At 48.3% G+C, this 21,466-nt stretch overlaps 1 protein-coding gene across 1 annotated transcript; it reads right to left on the bottom strand.

Annotated features, from left to right (window-relative positions):
• Window positions 1-5,957: 5,957 nt before the first annotated feature.
• On the bottom strand, window positions 5,958-17,675 carry LOC146275001 (cadherin-20-like). The gene is made up of 11 exons (XM_084702709.1): window positions 17,457-17,675; window positions 15,138-15,432; window positions 14,410-14,529; window positions 13,554-13,721; window positions 12,441-12,628; window positions 11,909-12,162; window positions 9,277-9,407; window positions 7,659-7,780; window positions 7,254-7,371; window positions 6,765-7,016; window positions 5,958-6,481 (listed from the first exon to the last, which is right to left on the bottom strand). The coding sequence occupies exons 1-11, from the start codon at window positions 17,673-17,675 to the stop codon at window positions 5,964-5,966; spliced, it is 2,385 nt and encodes a 794-aa protein (XP_084558835.1). The 3' UTR covers window positions 5,958-5,963.
• Between the last annotated feature and the right edge of the window lie 3,791 nt (window positions 17,676-21,466).

Here is a 21,466-nt window from a genome sequence, read left to right as displayed (position 1 = left end):
TTACGCCAGTACTTACTGAAACACTGAACACAAAGTGAACCCTAATCTGAATGCTGGACCTGATAAAACCCGATGTCCCCCCCCCTCCCCCCTTCATGCCAGATCTCTCTCTCTTTACCCCTGTTCCCCTTCTATGCTCTCTTTAACTCATTCTTTCTCCAGTCCCTCCTTTTCTTTCTGGCACTTCTCCCTCTCTCCGCTCCCTCCCTCCTTCTTTGCTGCCTTCCTTCAGCTCTTTTCTATCTGCCGGTGGAGGGATATGCATTGGTACCAGGGGGGACTGTGTGACTAATACACTGGGTGCCAGGTCCAATCTGTCAGGTCTGGTCCCCCCCCCCCCCATCATCCTGGACAGGTTGTCTCCACAGAGAAGAGAGTCTCTTTGGGGATGCCTCCCGACCAGCTGACCTGATCATGGCCATTTGGAGGAGCAGGGATGAGGTGAAGGGTTGGGCTGAGGGGTTATCAGAAGGCAGTTAGATATCCGTTTTAATGTACCCTTCCCTGACAGAACACCCCTACCCATTTCCCCAGACCGTGTGTGGTTTACCGATAAAGGTGTTGGCTTGTTGTGTGTGTGTGTCCATGTCCTCGTGTACTCGCTTGCTTTTATCTGAATACATAGAGAAAAGATTTTATTGGATAATTGCTGGGGGTGGAACTATGAATTACTACTCATAAAATGAGATACAGCAATGAAATTAATGAACCTTGACGTACATCCCTCAGAGGGCAACATTACAAAAAATATCTGTGCACATGATACACACCATTTGTGGTGGTATCATGACAAATGCATCAATTGGATTATAGCCAATGAACTGTCACTTTACTCAACAAGAACTGTACATGCAGGAAAAAACGTCTTCAGTTTGTATGGGTGCAGCTATTGAAGAGTCAGAGTATGCAGTGAGGCAAGGTGCCATTCCAACGTTAGTCCTACTGACTGTGATGTGCAAGAGAGTTGCTCAAGAGACACAGCATCTCCGCAGGGCCAACAGAGCGTGTGTTCTGCCCTGGCTTAAGGAGATAAAGTGAAACGAACCGGTCAATCCGTGCAGATGAGCTGCGGAAAGAGGGATAAAAGGCAGAGGGGAGAGAACAGAAACGTAGAATGAGACAGGGAGAAGGATGAAGAAGAGCGCCGAGATGAGAGGGAGGGGGAGAAATGGAGCAAGAGGGGGAGAGAGAGAAAGACTTAAAGCGATTGAGGAGAGAGAGGGAGAGAGAGGGAGAGACAGACTGATCACAGAGGAAGCGTGGTGGTGCTGCAGGGTGGAGTGTATAGCATCTCACTCTTCATGTCAAATGAGTTGGACCTGCCTCCCGTCTCCCAGGGGCCTTGGTTCCTCTCTCCGTCTCCTCCGACCTGTGCGAGGCTCACTGTGTTTTCCATGCGGCGTTACAGGGGGTGACTTAACACGTGTGCCAAAGTTTAAATCATGGCCGGATTAGAGCCAGAAGGCAGCTTATTAACTTCAGCTGTAGTTCCAAGACGAAGAAGTTCTCTCTCTCTCTCTCTCTCTCTCTCTCTCTCTCTCTCTCTCTCTCTCTCTCTCTCTCTCTCTCTCTTTCTCTCTCTCTCTCTTTCTCTTCCTTTATGGAAGACGGAACACTGAACTCACTTTAACCCCTCCCCCAACCCCCTTCCCTGCAAGCCAATTCCACATCCTAACACCTCCCCTAAAGTCATTGCTTGAGATCACTGTTGATGGTAAACATGGGAAAAGTGTGGTGGTGGGGGGGTGATGGTTATACTACTAGAGGAAGGGGTTTGGGCATGATATGGATATAGGCTTCTACATTATTGTAGTACATGTGTGAGAATGAGTCATGAAGTAAGTTTAACAGCTGTGTGTGTGTGTTTGTGGGTTGTGGGTAATATTACCAGTAGGGAAGGTAGGGTGGACTCCATCAGTGATAAACGCTCCAGAGAGAGAATTTAAAGGGAAGTACATATGAAATTGAGGTTAATCAGAACTCAGTAACTGTCTGAGGGAGTGGATGCTGAGGGAATGGGAGATGAAGCGACTTAAGCCTGCTACTGTACGTGGCGTTCTCATCCAAACTAATTACCCATGGTTCTCTTGAGCTTGATGACAATTTGACGCACATCAAATGCACCACTTATCTCCTACTGTACAGTGAGTGTACCCAACACCCAACTTAGTGGAAAAAGCGCATTGCCATTTTGTACAGAATATGTTCATGACTGACTGTACACTGTATTCTTGATGCCATTTTATGATAATGACTTTTTGAGGCGGATATGAAGTCAAGCTGACATCCTGTTTACATATACAGACATGTTATAAAACCTAACCTGGAGGTGCTTTGAGATTTTGAGGTTGCTTCAATAAAAAACATGCTTAAATATGATAAACAGAAAAGCCTAAAGCAAGAGGCAGATCCTGTTTGGTGTTTCAAGGACACGCCTCAGTTTTTTTTAAAGAATATGTATTGCGTATCGCAAAACATACACTTTCAACCAGCTGCTTGTAAAATCCAATAGCAAAATTGTAAAAAGGAAAAAAGAAAATGTAATGTGCCTAAAGTGAGATTTCATGATCTGGCTTTTTATGCATAAGTGAGCAAGTTCAGAATATCTGCTTTTGAAATACTTTAATATCTGCAGTGTTCTACATGGAATAGGTCATAATGTGCCGTAGGTACACAATAATAAAACAGTTGGTATGTGATTATCCCCTCCCACACTCACTCAGTATTCATGTGATATTTAAGCCTTTAGGTGAGTGAAAGTCCTGGGAATGTCAGGCCCATCTTCTGTGTAATTTCACTCCTGATTGCCACCCAGCAGGTAAGCCAAAACCACACACTCCTCTGCTGATTGCACAGTTATTCCTGTTCTGTCTGTTGTCCTGAGTTTTTAAATGTGAAAATTCCATTAGCTTTCAAGGCATGGAAAATCATACACTGTATGGTTCATCTAACTCTCCTGTCCTCTCTTGCCTTTCTCTTCTTCTGCTTCTCCTCCCCTCTCTCCTTATGCCCCTATCTCCTCCCCTCTCTCCTTATGCCCCTATCTACTCCCCTCTCTCCTTATGCCCCTATCTCCTCCCCTCTCTCCTTATGTCCCTATCTACTCCCCTCTCTCCTTATGTCCCTATCTCCTCCCCTCTCTCCTTATGCCCCTATCTCCTCCCCTCTCTCCTTATGCCCCTATCTACTCCCCTCTCTCCTTATGCCCCTATCTCCTCCCCTCTCTCCTTATGTCCCTATCTACTCCCCTCTCTCCTTATGTCCCTATCTCCTCCCCTCTCTCCTTATGCCCCTATCTCCTCCCCTCTCTCCTTATGCCCCTATCTCCTCCCCTCTCTCCTTATGCCCCTATCTCCTCCCCTCTCTCCTTATGTCCCTATCTCCTCCCCTCTCTCCTTATGCCCCTATCTCCTCCCCTCTCTCCTTATGCCCCTATCTCCTCCCCTCTCTCCTTATGCCCCTATCTCCTCCCCTCTCTCCTTATGCCCCTATCTCCTCCCCTCACTCCTTATGCCCCTATCTACTCCCCTCTCTCCTTATGCCCCTATCTCCTCCCCTCTCTCCTTATGCCCCTATCTCCTCCCCTCTCTCCTTATGCCCCTATCTCCTCCCCTCTCTGCTTATGCTCCTATCTCCTCCCCTCTCTCCTTATGCCCTCATCTCCTCCCCTCTCTCCTTATGCCCCTATCTCCTCCCCTCTCTCCTTATGCCCTCATCTCCTCCCCTCTCTCCTTATGCCCCTATCTCCTCCCCTCTCTCCTTATGCCCCTATCTCTTCCCCTCTCTCCGTATACCCCTCCTTATGCCCCTCCTTATGCAACTCTTGAAAATGTGTTTGTCATGATGAATTATAACTAAATCCAGATTTATAGAGCTGCATGTGACGTTTTGCTCTGTGGTGTGTTATTCTGAAAACAATGAGATGGAACAGTTGGAGTTTCTCCTCGGCTAAGCTGTAGGCACAGGTACAGCAAGAGGGTTTTGGAAATTAGCTTTTAATCAACACTAAAACCAGTTGCCTCAAAACAAAATAAGTCGAGCAAATGAAGCACTTTAAGGGAAACTGTAATGAAAATGGAGTCATGTGCAATAACACCGTGGAGGACAATTTAGCATATGATTGCAAATTTAAATAGCTCCTTTATCTTTTGAAAGGCTTACATTTCTGTCATGCTTCAGGGAAATGCATAATGTTCCTCATAAGCTTGAGAGGCAGTTTATTATTCCAGAGGATTCTCTCTCTCAGTTTAAACAAGTAAAAGTTCCCAAGTATGTAGCTGCCCCTTCTAAAGTACACAGTTCAACATGAATGACACTTAACAGCTGATGAAGATATTTAGACAGTCAGTATATCATTTTAGCCTTTTATTACAAAGTATACAAAAAATATCTACATTCAAATACCACTTAAAGTAGCGTGACTGACACCATATTTCAAGTAGATTCCACCCAATCCAAATGTATAAAAATTCTCAGCCTTTTTTCGCCATCTACAGTATGAACAGTTGCTTCAGGTTTTTTTTTGGCGTTCGTTTGCTGAAGTGATGTTTTCTTTTCTTTGTACATTTGGCACTTAAAGAAGCAGATTATCAAAGACCATCTAGTCCTCTGAATTAAGCCACGTGTGGAGGAAAAGATGCGTTTACAGGAAAGACCTCGATCACTTGTTATGTTGTGCTTGTCTAGGAATTCAGTTTGCTTTCAGATGTGGACTAAGATAAGGATGTGAAATTGCCACACACTGCTGAGTCACCTGTGTAAAGTCCTGTTCTTAAAGTCATGTCTATTTTTTCCTTAACAAGACATTCAAAACGCACACCTGTCTCCAAATACACAAAACAAGACTTTCAAAACGGATAACCATCTCCAAATACATAAATAAGACTTTCAAATGGTTGCCCATCAGTAAATGTATAAACATAACAACACAACAAAGAACTGCCCCATAGAAATAATCAGAGAAGAACAGCAGGTAAAAAAATGACAAAATTATGCGACGATACTTTTAAACATATCAACCTTAAAATCCACAGGGGACAACAGAATCTCCCTTACATCCAAAGGAATAATAGCCTTGTGACAGCATCAAAACATTTATGGTACATCAAAAGTCTAAACATTTGCCATCTTTTTTCTGCCACCCCACAAACTTGGGATCACATTTAGTACAGTGTTGGTTTACGTAACCAAAATAAGTTATATTGTGAAATATAAATACAGCACATGAAAAAAGGAAATAAATTAAACACATCCACACATCATGGTGGTACTGGTCATAGTTTGCAGTTTTCAAAACAAATTTGTGGAACAAATGACATTTCATAATTTTTTGTCACATTGTGGCTTAACTTACAAAATGAAGCAACGCTCAACCCCAACAACATAATAAAAGCAGTCAGCATTTAACAGTTTGTCTCTTGTGTGTCTGCAGGTAAGGCTAGACTGAGTCCTCAACTCCCTCCCTCCCCAGCTCCCTCCCTTTCTCCCTCCACCCTCTTTCTCGTTTTCACCAGAGACATATTGGACCCTTTGAACCAAAGGGCTGCACAGCCCAGGGCTGGGTCAGGGTGGGGAGTTGACGTGTGCTTTGAAGCCCTTCCCTCCCTTTGAGGGCCTCATGGGCCTGTCGGTCCAGGTTCCTCTGAAGCCCCTCCCCCAAGGCTGCAATGGTGGCCCACACCGCCTCAGGCCTTCGAGACTGTGAAGATCCAGCGACGCTCAGAGGTTTCGCAAGTGCTACAGTCACTGGTGCGGGAGTGAAGCACACCTTTCAATTTCAACGTCTTTCTCTCCTCGATTTAGTCTCTCTTTCTCTCTCTCTCTCTCTCTCTCTCTCTCTCTCTCTCTCTCTCTCTCTCTCTCTCTCTCTCTCTCTCTCAGTTTGAGTCCTTCCCTCTCTCTATGTCGTCCAGATAAACAGTGGTCGTGGGTGAAAGGCAAGGCCATGTGACGTCCTCTCCAGCCTACCACAAGGGAGGAGTGCTCGACTCCATCACGCCGTACATCTCCGCCAGCTTCTTGAAGCGCGGCCCCCAGTCGTTCAGGTAGTCGTACTCGTGATCGGTGGTCGACGCCCCCGACTGCAGCGAGCTGAGCGACTCGGCCACAGAGCCCTCGCCCTCGTAGGCGTAGGTCTGCAGGGAGTCGTAGGGCGGGGCACACGGGTCCAGGTCGGCCTCCAGCAGCTTGGCCAGCACGTAGCCGTGCACGTTGCTGTCCCCGCCCCCGCCCACGCAGGCCTGGGGGACGTAGCGCGACAGGCTCTCGATCTCCGGCAGCATGTCCTGCCGCAGCTTGCCCGGGAGGGTGTGGTGCGCCTCGCGGGGGTTCCACATGGCGGCGATGTCAAAGGCCTCCGTGTCTTCCTCGCCGCCGCCCTCGTCGTCATAGCGCACGATGTTCTCGTGGACGTTCTCCTCCTCGTCGCACAGGTAGGGCTTCTTACGGTGCCTCCGCAGCGACAACATCAGCAGGATCATCACTGAAGCAGGAAGAGAGATGCGCGGTCGAAATGAGGAGCGAGATCGAGTGAGAGTACCCTTCAGCCAGAAGTCAGTGAGAAACTGAGTTCAAGCGAGCTTAAAATGTATAAAAGCCTCCCACCATGAATCACTCTGCCACTGTCTAGCCCTGCACTGCACCCACCTACCAAACAGAGCATGAATCACACCCGGATAATCTGCATGATTCAGCAAAAGAAACCTCCCCGGTCGCCAGTCTGCGGCCACCTCCAACCCCCGCGCGGCCCCACGGCGATGACTCACCCAGCAGGACAAAGATGCAGGCCAGGATGGCGATGAGGGCGCCCCGGCTGAGGCTGGCGGGCAGGCTGTAGGCCTCGGCGTTGCAGGACATGACGTTGCCCTCCGGGTCGCAGCTGCAAACGCGGATGGTGAGCGTGCTGGTGCTGGTCTGGACGGGCTGCTCCCCGTCTGAGATGAAGATGGGCAGGTAGAACATCGTCTGGTCCTGCTGGGACCAGCCACCGCGCCGCGTCAAGATCCACGCCGTGTTGTCTGTGCGAAGGGGGCATGGGGTGGTGGTGGGGGATTAGGGGACATGAGTGCACTGTATCTATCTTACTGGAAATACGTTAAGTTTCGCTGCTTTTGCCGTTGTTGCTTATTTTGGGTTTTCAAAACAGAGCTGGAAGAAATACAGGAAGGTCTTAGTCTAAGATAAGACAACAAAATGTTGATTGGACATTGTGTGTGTGTGTGTGTGTGGGTATGTGTGTGTGTAGGGTTGGCTACCTTGGTTGTCCCTTAGGGTGAAGTTGGGGTTGTTGGCGGCTTCGGGAGCCAAACTGTAGTAGAAATGTTGTCCTCCTGGTGGCTCATCTGGGTCCTCCGCCGTCACTGTCTGGATAAGCTGAGGACACACAAGCCGAAGAGGGAGAGGGGGAGAGGGGGAGAGGGGGAGAGGGGGAGAGGGGGAGAGGGGGAGAGGGGGAGAGGGGGAGAGGGGGAGAGGGGGATAGGAAGAGAGAGTCAGGTCACAGTGGGATGAGAGAGAGTGAATCAGGAAAAAACAAATACTGCTTTTCTACTGGTTTGTATGGTAAAGACTACTTAATGAGCTATCCTCCACTTGTGTATTTTACCTGTGTGTGTCTACCTGTGTGTGTGTGTGTGTGTGTGTGCACCGTCTGCTCCTACCTGTCCGGCTTTGGCACTTTCGCACACATAAGCCTCAAAGTACTGTGTCAGCGAGGGAGGATTGTCGTTCACATCCAAGATCTTTACGGCCACCGACACACTGCCGACTTGCATGGGGTTATCTGGTAGAGCACAGAGAGAGTGAGAGAGAGATAGAGAGAGAGAGATAGAGAGAGAGAGAGAGAGAGAGAGAGAGAGAGAGAGAGAGAGAGAGAGAGAGAGAGAGAGAGAGAGGGAGGGAGGGAGGGAGGGAGGGAGGGAGGGAGAGAGAGAGAGAGAGAGAGAGAGAGAGGAGGGAGGGAGGGAGGGAGGGAGGGAGGGAGGGAGAGAGAGAGAGAGAGAGAGAGAGAGAGAGAGAGAGAGAGAGAGAGAGAGAGAGGAGAGGGAGGGAGGGAGGGAGGGAGGGAGGGAGGGAGGGAGGGAGGAGAGAGAGAGAGAGAGAGAGAGAGAGAGAGGGGGGGGGAGGGAGGGAGAGAGAGAGAGAGAGAGAGAGAGAGAGAGAGAGAGAGAGAGAGAGAGAGAGAGAGAGAGAGGAGGGAGGGAGGGAGGGAGGGAGGGAGGGAGGGAGGGAGGGAGGGAGGGAGGGAGGGAGAGAGGGATGGAGGGAGGGAGGGAGGGAGGGAGGGAGGGAGGGAGAGAAAAGGTAGGGAGAAAGAGAGAGAATTCAGAGAGAGAACGAGAGCGTGGGACCGAAAAACAGACTCAGATGAATGACTCTCTCTCATCCTATCACAAAATCCTGCTAGGCACCGTTTGTGCTTCTTCTTCATCTACGTCTCACTTACAGTATGCCCAAGGCGCGTTAGCTTGTTCACAACAAGATTATGGTCCTATTATTCCCCATTACCAATCATCCATTTGCATACCTTAATCAGCTGTGTAATTGCCAATGGAAATGCAATTAGTGGGCAGTAACTACTTTCTCAAGTTTCATCAAACAATCGATCAATCAATGCTTTGACTTTGCCACTCTCCAGCTGAGGGTGAGAGGCTGTGTGTCTTCTACTCTCTCTCTCTCTCTCTCTCTCTATCTCTCTCTCTCTCTCTCTCTCTCCCCCTCTCTCTCTGTCTCTGTCTCTTTCTCATTCAATCTTTCTCATTTGGTCTTTCATCCAACCACACTAAACTACAGTACCTGGAGTGCAGTCCTCTACCCCAATCCCTGTCTCATTAATTATGTTTCTGACCTCTCATTTGACTTCTCTCTCTTATTATTTCTCTCTCTCTTTTAATCCCAATATCCTATTTCAGCTTTTTTTGTGACATGTTCCAATTATCCTCCACCAATTAAAATGAAAGAAACGCCCAATTAGGTCATTAATTTCATCCTCTCTTCAGTGTTCACAAGCAAACAAACACATACACAAAAGAGGGGATAAAAGTGACTCTCATGGGTCCTGGCAACCAGCTGTGTGCATGTCTGTGTGGCATTATTAGTTCACACAATTTGATAATAATGAGTTCATGTAAAGCATATTTGCATGCATCTGGCGTGTTAATTATGTGTAGGATCTGTATTTATAAAAATGTGTGCTTTTGTGGATGTACAGCTTTGTTTGTGTATTCTTGCATGGATCTTTGTGCATGTGTATGGTATACGTCTGTGTGTGTGACTCACTCGTCTCCATGGCCAACACGGTGATGTTGTGCCAGGAAATCTCCTCTCGGTCCAGCGGCAGCACTGTCATCAACGACCCGGAAATGATATCAAAGTACCCTCCGGGGTCACTTGACCTCTCAATTGAATATCTGGTGACAAAAAAAAGATAAGTATTTTTTTAATAAAACGTGTTAGTTTTTTTTCACAGTTTGTGCGTGCATTCCTTAGGTAGAAGCAATTCACCACACCATGTATGCACAGTGTGACAGGTGTGACAGGGTGAAAAGGCTTGAGGCAGACACGTGTGGGCCAGTTCAAACAGGGCACCAAGGCAGATGAGGTGATGATCAAGTTTACAGTAATACATCCACCTCCCTTCCCCAGGACACTGTGCCAGGCTGCTTCACTTCCTGATGCCTTTCCTCCTAAACATCCCCCTATAACCCCCTGTAAACATTGTGCAACTGCGACCAAACTGACAAACACACACAAATACACACACACATGCACACACTTTGTATCTTACACACACACACGCGCGCGAAAGTAATGTAATCAATGTAGAGACGCCATGGGTGTGGTCCTCAGTGGGGAAGCTGTAATACTGAGGATCGGGGCTGTTTGCTCAGGGCTGCCTTATATGGAAGGTGTGTGGCAGGTCTGTGAGGCTTGTATACTGTAGAATAGAATGGAAATAGAACATTGATATTCAGTACATCCTTCTAAACCTGAGCATGCTGAAACTGGCAGAGTTAGTGTATGTGTGTTTGTGTGTGTGCAGGGGGGTGGGGGTGTTCAGCTGCGGCAAAATGATGTGTGTGGTTGTCTCTGTTTGGCCTTCTTGAATATGCATGTGTGTGTGTGTGTGTATGTGTGTGTGTGTGTGTGTGTATGTGTGTGTGTGGTTCTCTGCTGAGAGCAGGAAAGAAGCTTGTCCGTGACTGGCACAGTGATGGCTGGGGAAGATCTCCCTGAAGGAGGTCTATTAATATCACTCCTACATGGACCAGAGACCGGGTTGAATGTGTGTCACATAACACTGTTTGTATGTGTGTGTGTGTGTGTGCCTGTGTGTGTGTTTGTTGTGTGCATGAGTATGTGAGAGTGTTTTGGGCTGTCGGTTGTAGACAGATACAGTAGGATGGAAATTAGATGAGAGGTATGGAGAACAGGAGATGGTTTGATGGAAAGAGAGAGAGAGAGAGAGATAGAGAGAGAGAGAGAGAGAGAGAGAGAGAGAGAGAGAGAGAGAGAGAGAGAGAGAGAGAGAGAGAGAGAGAGAGAGAGAGAGAGAGAGAGAGAGAGAGAGAGGGAGAGAGAGAACAGACAAAAGACAGGAGGTTAGACAGGACAGAGATTGAGAGAACGAGCAAAAACCCAATTTGCCAGATAGAGACAGTTCAGCTTTTCGTCTCCAAAAGTACCAAAGGTCACCCTGCATTGTTGTCCTTATTTGCCGCGTGGTGATGTCAGCAGTGTCTTGTGGCCTCAGTGAGACCATGGCATGGCAACCCTGATAGTGTGCTCCCCCCCTCCCTTCCTCTCTCTACGCCCCATGGATTCTCCCTCACGTCATTGGTGTTAACACCCTAGAGCTGGCATAAACCACCTCTAGCGGGCATCAGAGGTCTCGTCAGTGCCCCCCCCCCCCCCGTGCCCCCCCCCCCCCGGGTCTCCCCCCCCCGCCCCAGAGCACCACCATCCTGGCGCTCACACCAAAACACGGAGGAGAGGAAATCCGTCCAGAGCTTCCGGAACGTCTAGAATGAGATCCGAATGCAGTGACGCGACATTCATTTGTTCCCTCGTGAGTGTCTTCCGTGAAATATATCTATATCAAAAATACATATATCCCACGGGATTCATAAGGGGGGTTTCCCAAATCCTCCAACTTCCAGTTTATTGAGAGTAAGACACAAAAAAGACCTTGTGTGTGTGGCGTGGTGTGTTATAACTCTGACTGTAGTTCCCATCATCCTGTTCTCTAGGGAAAATAGTCTGTGAGATTAAGCACAAATACACACACACATATGTACAAAACATGCACGCACACACCATACCTACCCACCTAATGTGGTGCCTGCACTCTAATAGTGATTGTAAAACAGGCAGATAAACACAAGAGTGGAGCAGTCCTTGATCCTTCCAAATGATTAATAGTCTCATTAAATGCTTTATATCTAATTAGTTTATGAGAGGTGCAGTGTGGACACTCCCACCATGCTCCTGAGTTGAACAGGACATCTGCTTGGATGTTTACAGAGACACACTCTGCTTAATTGAAAACAGTTTTTGTCCAAGTTTAGACTCATTTGGCTAATGGTCAGAGCAGCATCAGCATTATGTTCACCTTTTACCCGCATTTGTCTTATTGACAGGCTCTATCACTTTAGCTAACAAACATGCATTTTCAGATTTCAGGATGGTGTGCTCTGCGTTTCTTTAGCGGAACTGAATTCCCACCTTTGTTATAGTGCCCCCCACTGGACACTTATTGACATTACATGAGCTCTGTCTGCCCGGTAGACAGATGAGGTAACAAACTTATGAAAACGTTCTCATTACCATTAAAGACATTTGAGCAAGTTACAGTTTCATCATCACACATCGTTCAGTCTTATCGCTCGAGTGGCAGCAGAAACTTCCTCACCGGACTGTGTTGTTGGCCACGTCAGGGTCTCTGGCCGAGACGGTTTTGAACACGGTCCCTATGTCAGCGTTTTCGCTCAGCTCCACGTAGTAGGCCGGCATGTCGAACACGGGCGCCTCGTCCACGTCCTCCACGCTCACGTGCACGATGGTCACGTCCTTGAAGGGCCCGCGCTGCCTGAAGACTGGGTCCAGGTGTTTGTTGGCTCCCTCCACCTTGAGGGTGTAGCTGGGCTTCCTCTCGTAGTTCAGGGGCTACGGAAAACAATGACAAAATATATCATACTTGAGACAGGAGAATATTCGTGGAATGTTACAGTGAATTTGTCGGGGCATTCATGAGACGTAGGTTTGTTTGCATCGTAGGCCTGTTTTCTCTGGTGGTGCACTGCTTTGTGTTGGAGCCCTTGGACGACATCAAAAGGCGGTCTTCAAATGAACCTGTGTCTTTTCAAGTCAAGATGACATGTATCTTGCGTCATATCATGGGATGTAGGCAAAGTCCAATGCATCTTTGATGACTCTGTGCATACCTTTTTGATGGTGATGATGCCAAACATGTTGGTGGGGTCGGTAGCGATGTCGAAGGTTTCTCTGCCGTCGCCGTCGATGATGCTGTACACCATCTCGGCGTTGGCCCCCACATCGCGGTCCTTGGCCCAGATGCGACCCACCACTGAGCCCACCTGCACTGACTCCGGAACGCTCATCTGGTACAGCCCTGAGAGAAATAGGTAGTTTGAGAGAGAAGAGGGTAGAGAGACAAAGACACAGATAGAGAGAAAGCGAAAGAGAGAGAGATGGAGACATCAAAATCAATTGCATGTTCATTTGTTGTACCGTGTGCTCTACCTGTGTACTGTTTACCCCCTGTGTGCTCTAGATGGCGCCAACTCTCTTCATTAAACCCACAGGGCGACACCCTCAATACAAATCGTTGGACACAAATTGCCTCCGAGACAGCCAGCTAAAAATGGGTTACATTGTCTTATGGGTCAACAGGAATTTCATTTACAGTTTAACCTCTTCTCAAAACAGGGGCTGACGGCTGCCCAATTTGCAGCTCTCCTGACGTCCCTTCGATGAAATGGTCACACATTGTGCTTGTCAGACAATTGCCCCTGAAGCTCTTCAACATGTATTAAACTCTTGTAGAAGTGACGGGAATGGAAGGATGTGTGTGTGCGACTGTGTGCTTTTATGTGTGTGTGCGTCTGTGGTTTGTTGAGGGGACAAGCCCACCAGTCGGGTGTCTGAGGAGAGACGGGTGACCTTGTGACCTCTTTGTGAAGGATAACGAGCGGAATGGAAATGGGGGCAATCAAAGCGACAGCATGGGGAGACTGGTGGTGAGAGTGAGGGGGGAAAGAGGGAGGGAGAGAGGGATGAGTGGACTGATGGGTAAGAGACTAGTCACTGGTGGCTAAAGAAGGGGGGGAGGGAGAGAGGGATGAGGGGAACATTGATAAGAGGCTAGAGACCAGTGACTAAGAGAGGGGATGGGGGACAGAGGGGAAGAGAGAGAGGAATGGAGGAATGGAGGTGAGAGGAATGGAGGAAGGAACAGAAAGATGGATCCAGGGGAGGGTAAAAGGAGGATAGCAACTGGAAGGAGAAATGGAAGGAGGGGAAGAGGAGCGTCTTACTCTGGTCAAACACGGGCGGGTTGTCGTTCACGTCCCCCAGCGTGATGTGGACGCTGGTGGTGCCGGCCAGGCCGCCCAGCTGCCCCCCCATGTCTTTAGCCTGGATGATCACCGTGTAGTTCTCCTTAGTCTCACGGTCCATGTCAGCCAGGGACACACGCACAACTCCTGGGAGTAGAGGGGGGGGGGGGACACATAGGAGGAGGGAGGAAGGGGAGGAGGTTAGACAGGAGAGTGGGCGAGAGAGAGGGAGAGGATGAGAGGGAGAAGCCCGAGATGACTCGAGGGTCAGCGTCTGACTAGATTAGGGTCGCACCGAGGGGATGTTGTCACTGGGGATGACCGCACAGGTCAAAGTGAACCATGTCAGACTGGGGTTCAGATTCTCATAACGAGGGCCAAGTTAAGTTTTTCATCAAATGATGGTTTTGACAGGGATAAATGGCTGGCCCTTGTCACGGTTTTGGGCTGGGTCAGAAATCTATTTTCCATTAGCGTGTGATATCCATCAATGCTAGGCAGTGATGCCAAGTGAAATGTTGTGCCATGACCTACTCTGTTTTAGCAAAATGAGCTTGGTCCCTGTTGAAGTGACACAGTGGAATTTTGGCTCTAACTTCTATTATGTTAGTACCACTTTCAGCCAACAGAGGGGGTTCTTAACCATCGAAAAGTGTAAATGAAAAGATTCAAACTGTGTTTATATATGAATCTGCAAGGCTCTCAAAAAAAAGGGAAAGGTGGAATTATGAAAATTTCTGCATGGCTATCACTGGCCTATTAGGATGTCTAATACTAGTTTTTAATAATTGTTCCAAGCAGAGTCCCTGTCAGTGTGTGTTGTATTGTACTCTACCTGTCTTGGCATCCACAGAGAAGTAAGGTTGTCCTTCCAAGATGCTGTAGACCACCCTGGCACTGTTCCCATAGGTGGGGTCATCCTCATCTGTAGCAGTCAGCTGGATCACCGAGGTTCCTTGAGGGAGGGGGGGAGGTGGGTACAGATTTACATTGGAAACCGAAAAAGGCTTTTGTTCACCATGATGTGTCGGTAATGATTGCCTCGAGGGAAGAGACTAATGTACAATGGATGGTCAGTGACAATCAGTGACAATTTCTCATGTGGAATTTGTTGTCCACTGTCTCTTCCTGAGTTGTGTAGGGTTGCAGGCTTTGTGTCAACAGAGTTATTGTTCTGTTGACTGCAAGCTTCTGAGAGGAATAAACTAGTGCATTGTCGGCCAGACTAGAAATCCACAGATGAGTATTTCACTGTGTTCATGATGACATAAAGGAGCCCATATTAACTGGCCTTGAGCCTGTTCACTTCAAATTGGCTTCAGGCGAGAAGCTATCAATATTGAATGATGTCGATGTACAATCTGCTGCAGGATTGTTAAGACATAATGGTGGCGCAATACTGCAAACATGATCCCCGCTTTTGTGTTCCGCGTCAAATAAATGGACCGGTTTTCTAAAGAACACAAACAGTTGTGATAACCAACTTCAGGACCAGACTGTCTGTGTCTTTCCATCTGCTCCTCCTTTGCTCCCCCCACCCCTCCCCGCTCTCGCTTGGCTCACCGATCTTAGACATCTCCGGTACGGTGGCCTGGTAGGGCCCATCCAGGAAGCGTGGCTCGTTGTCGTTGATGTCCTGGATCTTGACGATGAACTGGGACTCGGGCTCCAGGGGCCTGTCCGTCAGCCGGTTGCGAGCCTGGGCACGGAGCATGTACTGGGCCTTGACCTCACGGTCCAGGCGCTGGATGGCGTGGATGTCCCCCGTGCTGTCGTCGATGGTGAACGTGGTGCCCGCCCCTTCGCCTGTCAGGATGTACTTGATGGAGCCATCGCCCAGGTCCATGTCCGAGTGGAGCTGTCAAAGTCAAAACAACAAGTTCAGTGGCTGGGGACATCAGATTTGTTGAAGGTGAGCATTCAAGTCATACATACCACTTCTAAATCTCACCCACCACCATTTTGCCAGGTTTGTTAAATGTATCTCAAGAGTTGTCCATTTCAGTGATTGTTCAATTGAGTTCTATTCAACAAGGTATGCTCAACCAAGGACACCCTGGGGTCTGAAAACAGCCTATTTACAGTGTTACAGACTTCACCGGCCAGACACGTCAGACTAGTGAAAAATTGGTTGCTACTTAATCACTGTAAGCAGGGACATAATCATGCCAGAGTTCCCCTTGATCAGTTTCCATGTTGTGGCAGGAGCCCAGGGGGTGCAATCAGGCGGCTTTTGTGGGTCGGTTAGCGGCAAATACCAGCCTGTTGATGTGCAATCACTCCTCATTTTGTCCTGAGAGGGCCTCTCTCTGTGATGAACACTCTGGCGACAGAGCGAAATTAAATCTTCCCATCGGCTGTTTTCGTATACAATCAACAGGAGCGGAGCGAGACCTCCAAGCGTGGCTCAGACACAACCCCCACTGGTTTGATAGCGCTTTCCCATCGAAAAGTTCCGATTACCTCCCCCCTGCCCCCCGCCCGCCCCTCCCTCCCCATCCCTCTCCATCAGTCACTGGGGCGGAAAGATAATGCTAAAGTTGAACGTTTGTGGTCCTGGTGATGCTGGCAATCATCGCAGTCGCTCATTGTGAACTTGTTTTCATCCTTCCTTTCATCCCTGTGTACCGTTAGGCTGGGCCCTTCCACCTCTCTTCACAGCTGGACTCAGCGTGGAAGAGGTGGTCTAATTCACGCCCAGCCGTGTGGCTTAGTCTCATGACTCACGCTGATTCATAGCGCCGCATCTCTAAATCTCCTTTGAGCTCGTCCATGGCTCCTCAGCCTCTTTGATTAACAACCGTCGAGCAGGGAATAAGAGGACAGGCAGGCGGGTCCTCAGGCCACCAGCCCCAGCCCTGGTCCTAGTCCCAGGCTCAACCCTCGTCCTGGTGGTGGTCCAAGCCAGAGGTGTATCGAAGTGAAGAACAGGAGGTGAAGAGAGCTGGCTACTTCTCTCTACTCTCTCTCTCTCTCTCTCTCTCTCTCTCTCTCTCTCTCTCTCTCTCTCTCTCTCTCTCTCTCTCTCTCTCTCTCTCTCTCTCTCTCTTTCCTCTTTCCCCCATTGTGTGTCATATCCCACAATGCCTCCTGTCCTGAGTGGCTCTCTGGGTAATAACATAGCCTGTCGGCTATGGGCCGACGAACCGGCTTTATGGTTGTTGATGAAACGTTCCATTCCCTTTGACGGTCTGGCAATCAAAGCTATCCTCATGCCCACTCTTCCGGACTTTTCACACTTTGAGTAGATATACAAACTTTCTATAGAGATGTGAGGATTGTGAATGAGTGTGTGTGTGTGTGTGTGTGTGTGGAGTGCATGTGTGAAGCTGGGGTTTTAATTAATTAACTTTTTTTCTATTGTCTGGACGTCCTTCAAAGACATAGAGGGGAGAGCCTCTCGATAAAGTAGAAACGTATCCAGTGATTGAGCTGGGATTTTACAGTCTGATGAAACTCTGCCCAGCCGTGGACCACTCGTCCATGATCTTATCTTTTTGACATGCATCTGTTCAGCTTTGGACTGGAATAGTAACAGTCCATTTGCATTCTTTCTCACTTCTTTCAGGCTCATGTAACGATACCCACTGAGGTCTGAACCAATTATGCGGGCATATGGTGTTGTGGTGCTGTTTTGTGAACTTTGCTCTCTGGTGGTTATATCATCTTAACACATTTACACGAAGCCAACCATTTCAGAATAAGTTAAAGTCAAGAAATTATTCTACCCTGAAGAAATCCAAGTTTTCTCTTCTTTTGTCATTCCCTTTTACCTTTTCCTACTTCTCCTTTAGAACTATTCCCTAACCCCAGCTTCACTCTCTACCTCCCTCCAACCCTCTTTCAATCGTTCCCTCTCTCCCTCCCTGGCAGTGAACTCACCTTTCCGATGTACAGCGGCTCCAGTCCGGTGTATTCCTCCAGCACAAAGAACTGATTCCAGACCCAGCCTCTCTTCACTCTTTGGAGGAGGCCAGAGCTGCTGCCGTCCTGCCCAGCTGTGTGCTCCGAGCAGTGGGCATGGGGCAGCAGGATCAGGAGGGTGAGGGCTATGGCCAGTAGGGTGAGGGCACCACTCTTAGGCTGCCAGCGGTCTCCCATGGCCGATAGTCAATCCCTGTAATACAACACGACTCCCCAGGTCTTTGTCGAAATCTCGGGTTAGGGGGCTAACAAGACCTCCCTATTCTTCCTTGGGTCCGTGGGTCCGTCTTTGGGACTGGTGGATAGCCTAGAGAAACAAAGAGAGGGAACAGAGAAAGAGAGGGGCAGATGAGTTTTCATCCGTCCTCATATTCAGATGTCATTACGTTCCGCCTTGGCCTAAGCTCCCTCTTGGTTGGATCATGGGGCAGTATGGAAGACCGTGGAAGACACATGTCCCGCTCTTTTGTGCTGCGCAGGGGAGATTAGGTCTCCTCTGTCTGCCTTCTTGTTCAGTGATAATGAGCTCTCTATGTGTCTGTTTGAGACTAGGCATATAGACAGAGAAGGTATGTGTGTGTCTGTGTGTGTGTGGTGAGAGAAACTTATTAAGGAAAAATGAGGGGGGGGGGGGCTCTCACACAATCATGTGGAGAGAGAGAGGAGAAGCAGAGTCAGGCATGGCGAGGCACTCTGATAAAGGCTTTAGTCCCCTCTCCTCGACCCTTACCAACTAGTAACCAGGGTAGTTGAATACATCTCATTAGAGTGAGAGAATTCACCACAAAGTAACAGTGCCTTCAAGTCATTATTAAAGAAACAACACTTGGGTGCAGCAGCTGTAGAGAATCTTGTGCAAAAACTGAAGCACCTTCCAAAACCCTTATAGAACCACTTTCAATTTAGACTTGCCTGAAAATGACATTTGTGTGGAACTTTTTCTTCGTTTTTCAGTTAAAAAAACAAACATGTACAACACTTGTGGGAGTCCCTCCCTCCCTCCCTCCCTCCCTCCCTCCCTCCCTCCCTCCCTCCCTCCCTCCCTCCCTCCCTCCCTCCCTCCCTCCCTCCCTCCCTCCCTCCCTCCCTCCCTCCCTCCCTCCCTCCCTCCCTCCCTCCCTCCCTCCCTCCCTCCCTCCCTCCCTCCCTCGTTATCTCATCTCCCTCCCCTCGTTATCTCTCTCTTCCTGTCTTCTTCCACTGGTGTGGAGAAGGTGATAGGAGAGGTAAATTCCTGCAAATGGCCGGGGGGTGTGATGTTCTGCAGAAGCAGTGTTTCTGTTTGACATCCCCGCTCACCAGAGCTCGCGCAATGTTTTACACAAGCCTGCTTTGCAGAACAACTCTCATGACAAGTGCACACCAGGCCACAGAGCACACACACCCACACACACACACAACCACCCCCCCCCCCCCGCCACACACAAACACACTCACACACAAGCACACACAGCTGACTGAAGGCTTACTTTTGACCCAGTAATAAAACAGAACTTGGCTGACTTGATATAGTAGCAATTTCTTCAGTACATGTATTTAAAGGTTTTTTCCGCTTTGTATAAAATAAATTGACAAATACAAATACTGCTGCCATATGAGGGAGAGATGAGAAAGGTCAATTTCGTCATCATCCCTGCAGTTTGGTTGTAAGGACTTTAAGTCAGTAAGTAACATTACAGTAAATAATCTTACTTTAAGGTTTTATATTGATTTTAAGGGTCTACATTTAATACATTTTCTTTCTTTTTTTTTAGATATATGTTGTACACTCGGGTAAGTCACAACTATTCTTTCTTCTTTTCTTTAAAAAAAATCAGTTTACTTCTCTCTATTACATAACAAGCATTGTTAAATTACATAACAAACATTGACAGATTTCTAGTGATGAAAGCCAAAGAAGACCAGGAGAAAGAAAACAACGATTAAAGAAAGAAACGGAAGACCGAAATTTAGCGGGCAAAAAACGAGAGGGGAGAAAGAGAGACTGTTTCACTTCATTATGTTTTGTTAGACAGATGCATTGTGTGACCAGGGACACTCTCTGAATTTCCAAACTCAGTTAATCGTCGTTGAAGAGGCACAAAGGCAGGGAAGGGTGCAGGGCGTGGCTGTATTGTCAGTGGGGGCCCAGGGAGACGAGGCCAGAGGAAGGGCTTCGACGAGGCTGTCTGGCCCTGGACCCAGATGCATCACCCTCCTCCTCCCTGGGTGGACTGGGTGAGCTCTGACCCCCTCATGGTCTTCTATGCTGTCCATTCAAGTGGTCCTGTTGTCATTATGAAGTCAAATTAGCTCCCTGACACAGCCCAACTCCACAATGCACCCCAGGGCCCCTCCCCTCAGGGGTCAAGGCTTGCACCCGAGTATTTTGCTCCCATTTTGTCCTGCCTAATGAGGTGACATGCGACTTCATTGTGCTGGCAAAACATTCCACACATCTTTCTGTGGGCTAATCTTATGGCTTTTCACTTGTTAAAAAGCAAAAGCAGCTGCTGTTTTGCCACACAAGCTGCCCTCGTTCTGAAAAGAGGGAGTTTTGGAGGGAGAAGGGGATAAGAAAGAAGTTTGAATAAGGTATCATATGAGAAAGCTTTGCTAACTTTGACTCAAGGAGATGCGGTATTTTCCCAGCACTCAGATTTTTTCTCCTTGATAGAAAGCTCCCCATCAAACCTCAAGAGCACAGGGTCTGGAATGGATATGGGGAGCGGGAAAAGAAAGAACACAGGTTTCCTTTGAAACTGTGTGAGGGAGTTGATGTAAAGTGCTGGTTTTAGGAAGCGATGGACCATACCACTAAATCCAACTAAAATATAGTATGCACCCACCCACCCACCCACCCACCCACACATCCCTTCTCTTTCATTTTTCACACCCAAATCAGCCTGTCCTCGATGGGCACATGGCTAACATGACTGTCCAAACACATGCAGACGCACACACCATGATTCATGTGGAAAGTCACCCCTATACAGCAGGTCAGTGGTTTCTCAGCGTTGTGTGTGGTGCATAGTTGTGGCCAGGGCCTATTTCTGAGAGATGACTTTCAGTGGCCATTATGAAGGCTGGATTTCACAGTGGGCATAACCATATCCTCCATTCACCTCTCTCTAAAGCAGACCTCCCCAAGTTCCCAAAAGAGCCTTTTAAAATGGGAGGATCCGTGAAACAGGGGCCGATTTAGGGCAGCCTCACCCCCCCCCCCCACCCCATTGTAACCCCCGCCCCTGGAGGAAGGGCAAAACGTCATGGTCAATTTGTTAACCACAACTGATTTTGCATGGTGGAGAATGTGGCCACCGCTGAGACACCTTGATACTTTTGACCCTGCTTGAAGGTGACATGGCGGTTTTAGAGGGATAGACCTCCACGTTCCACAGCCTGCAATGGGAACCAGACCACAGAACCCAGAGAACCCTAAACTTTACAGCATAAAAGCTACTTCAAGACTTAACCGCCTCAAGTTCATATCCCTAATTCAGGTTCAAATTGTGTTTCGGGCTAAAAATATGATTTCACTCGTGGCATTCAACGTGCTTTAAAAGACTGATCGCACTGTCCTATCAAATTTTGTAGTTTTCAAATGGACAGCTACTTATTCTGTGATATTCTGAAGATGGTGTGAAGTGACCAGGTCTTGTGATTTTCCACAGCAAAGGGTTCTAGCCCGCTGCAGAATCCATGCCTTCTCAACAAGTTCACAGAAAGAGACCGGCAACCTTCAAAAGCAGTCTGGAACGACGTGAGGTATTTTTCTTCTGGGCTATTTCTTTCAAATCCCAGTTATTTGTGTGTGTGCATGCTTGTGAGTATGTCTGTGTGTGTGTTTGTTTGTGCCTGTAACCTCCTCTTGACAGAATCGAGGTTGTGTGTGTATGAGTATTTCACCGTGGAGTGCATCCCCCGAACCACCACCTCCCAAGGTTTGAGAAACGCTGTGGCATTGGACAGGCTTTGAACATGTCCCT

This window comes from Hypomesus nipponensis, chromosome 8, assembly GCF_054491055.1.
Source record: "Hypomesus nipponensis isolate SF chromosome 8, ASM5449105v1, whole genome shotgun sequence".
NCBI classification, from domain to species: domain Eukaryota; kingdom Metazoa; phylum Chordata; class Actinopteri; order Osmeriformes; family Osmeridae; genus Hypomesus; species Hypomesus nipponensis.
Note: the sequence above shows the minus strand (reverse complement) of the source record. Positions and strands in the feature narration are given on the sequence as shown.

What these genes read in the sequence shown, in the direction of transcription:
- LOC146275001 (XM_084702709.1), bottom strand. Translation starts at nt 17,675, where the DNA reads ATGGGAGACCGCTGGCAGCCTAAGAGTGGTGCCCTCACCCTACTGGCC. An exon ending in AGCCGCTGTACATCGGAAAG is followed by an intron (nt 15,433 to 17,456) that starts GTGAGTTCACTG and finishes TGACTTTGACAG; the next exon opens with CTCCACTCGGACATGGACCT. An exon ending in GCATCATCACCATCAAAAAG is followed by an intron (nt 12,163 to 12,440) that starts GTATGCACAGAG and finishes TGTTTTCCGTAG; the next exon opens with CCCCTGAACTACGAGAGGAA.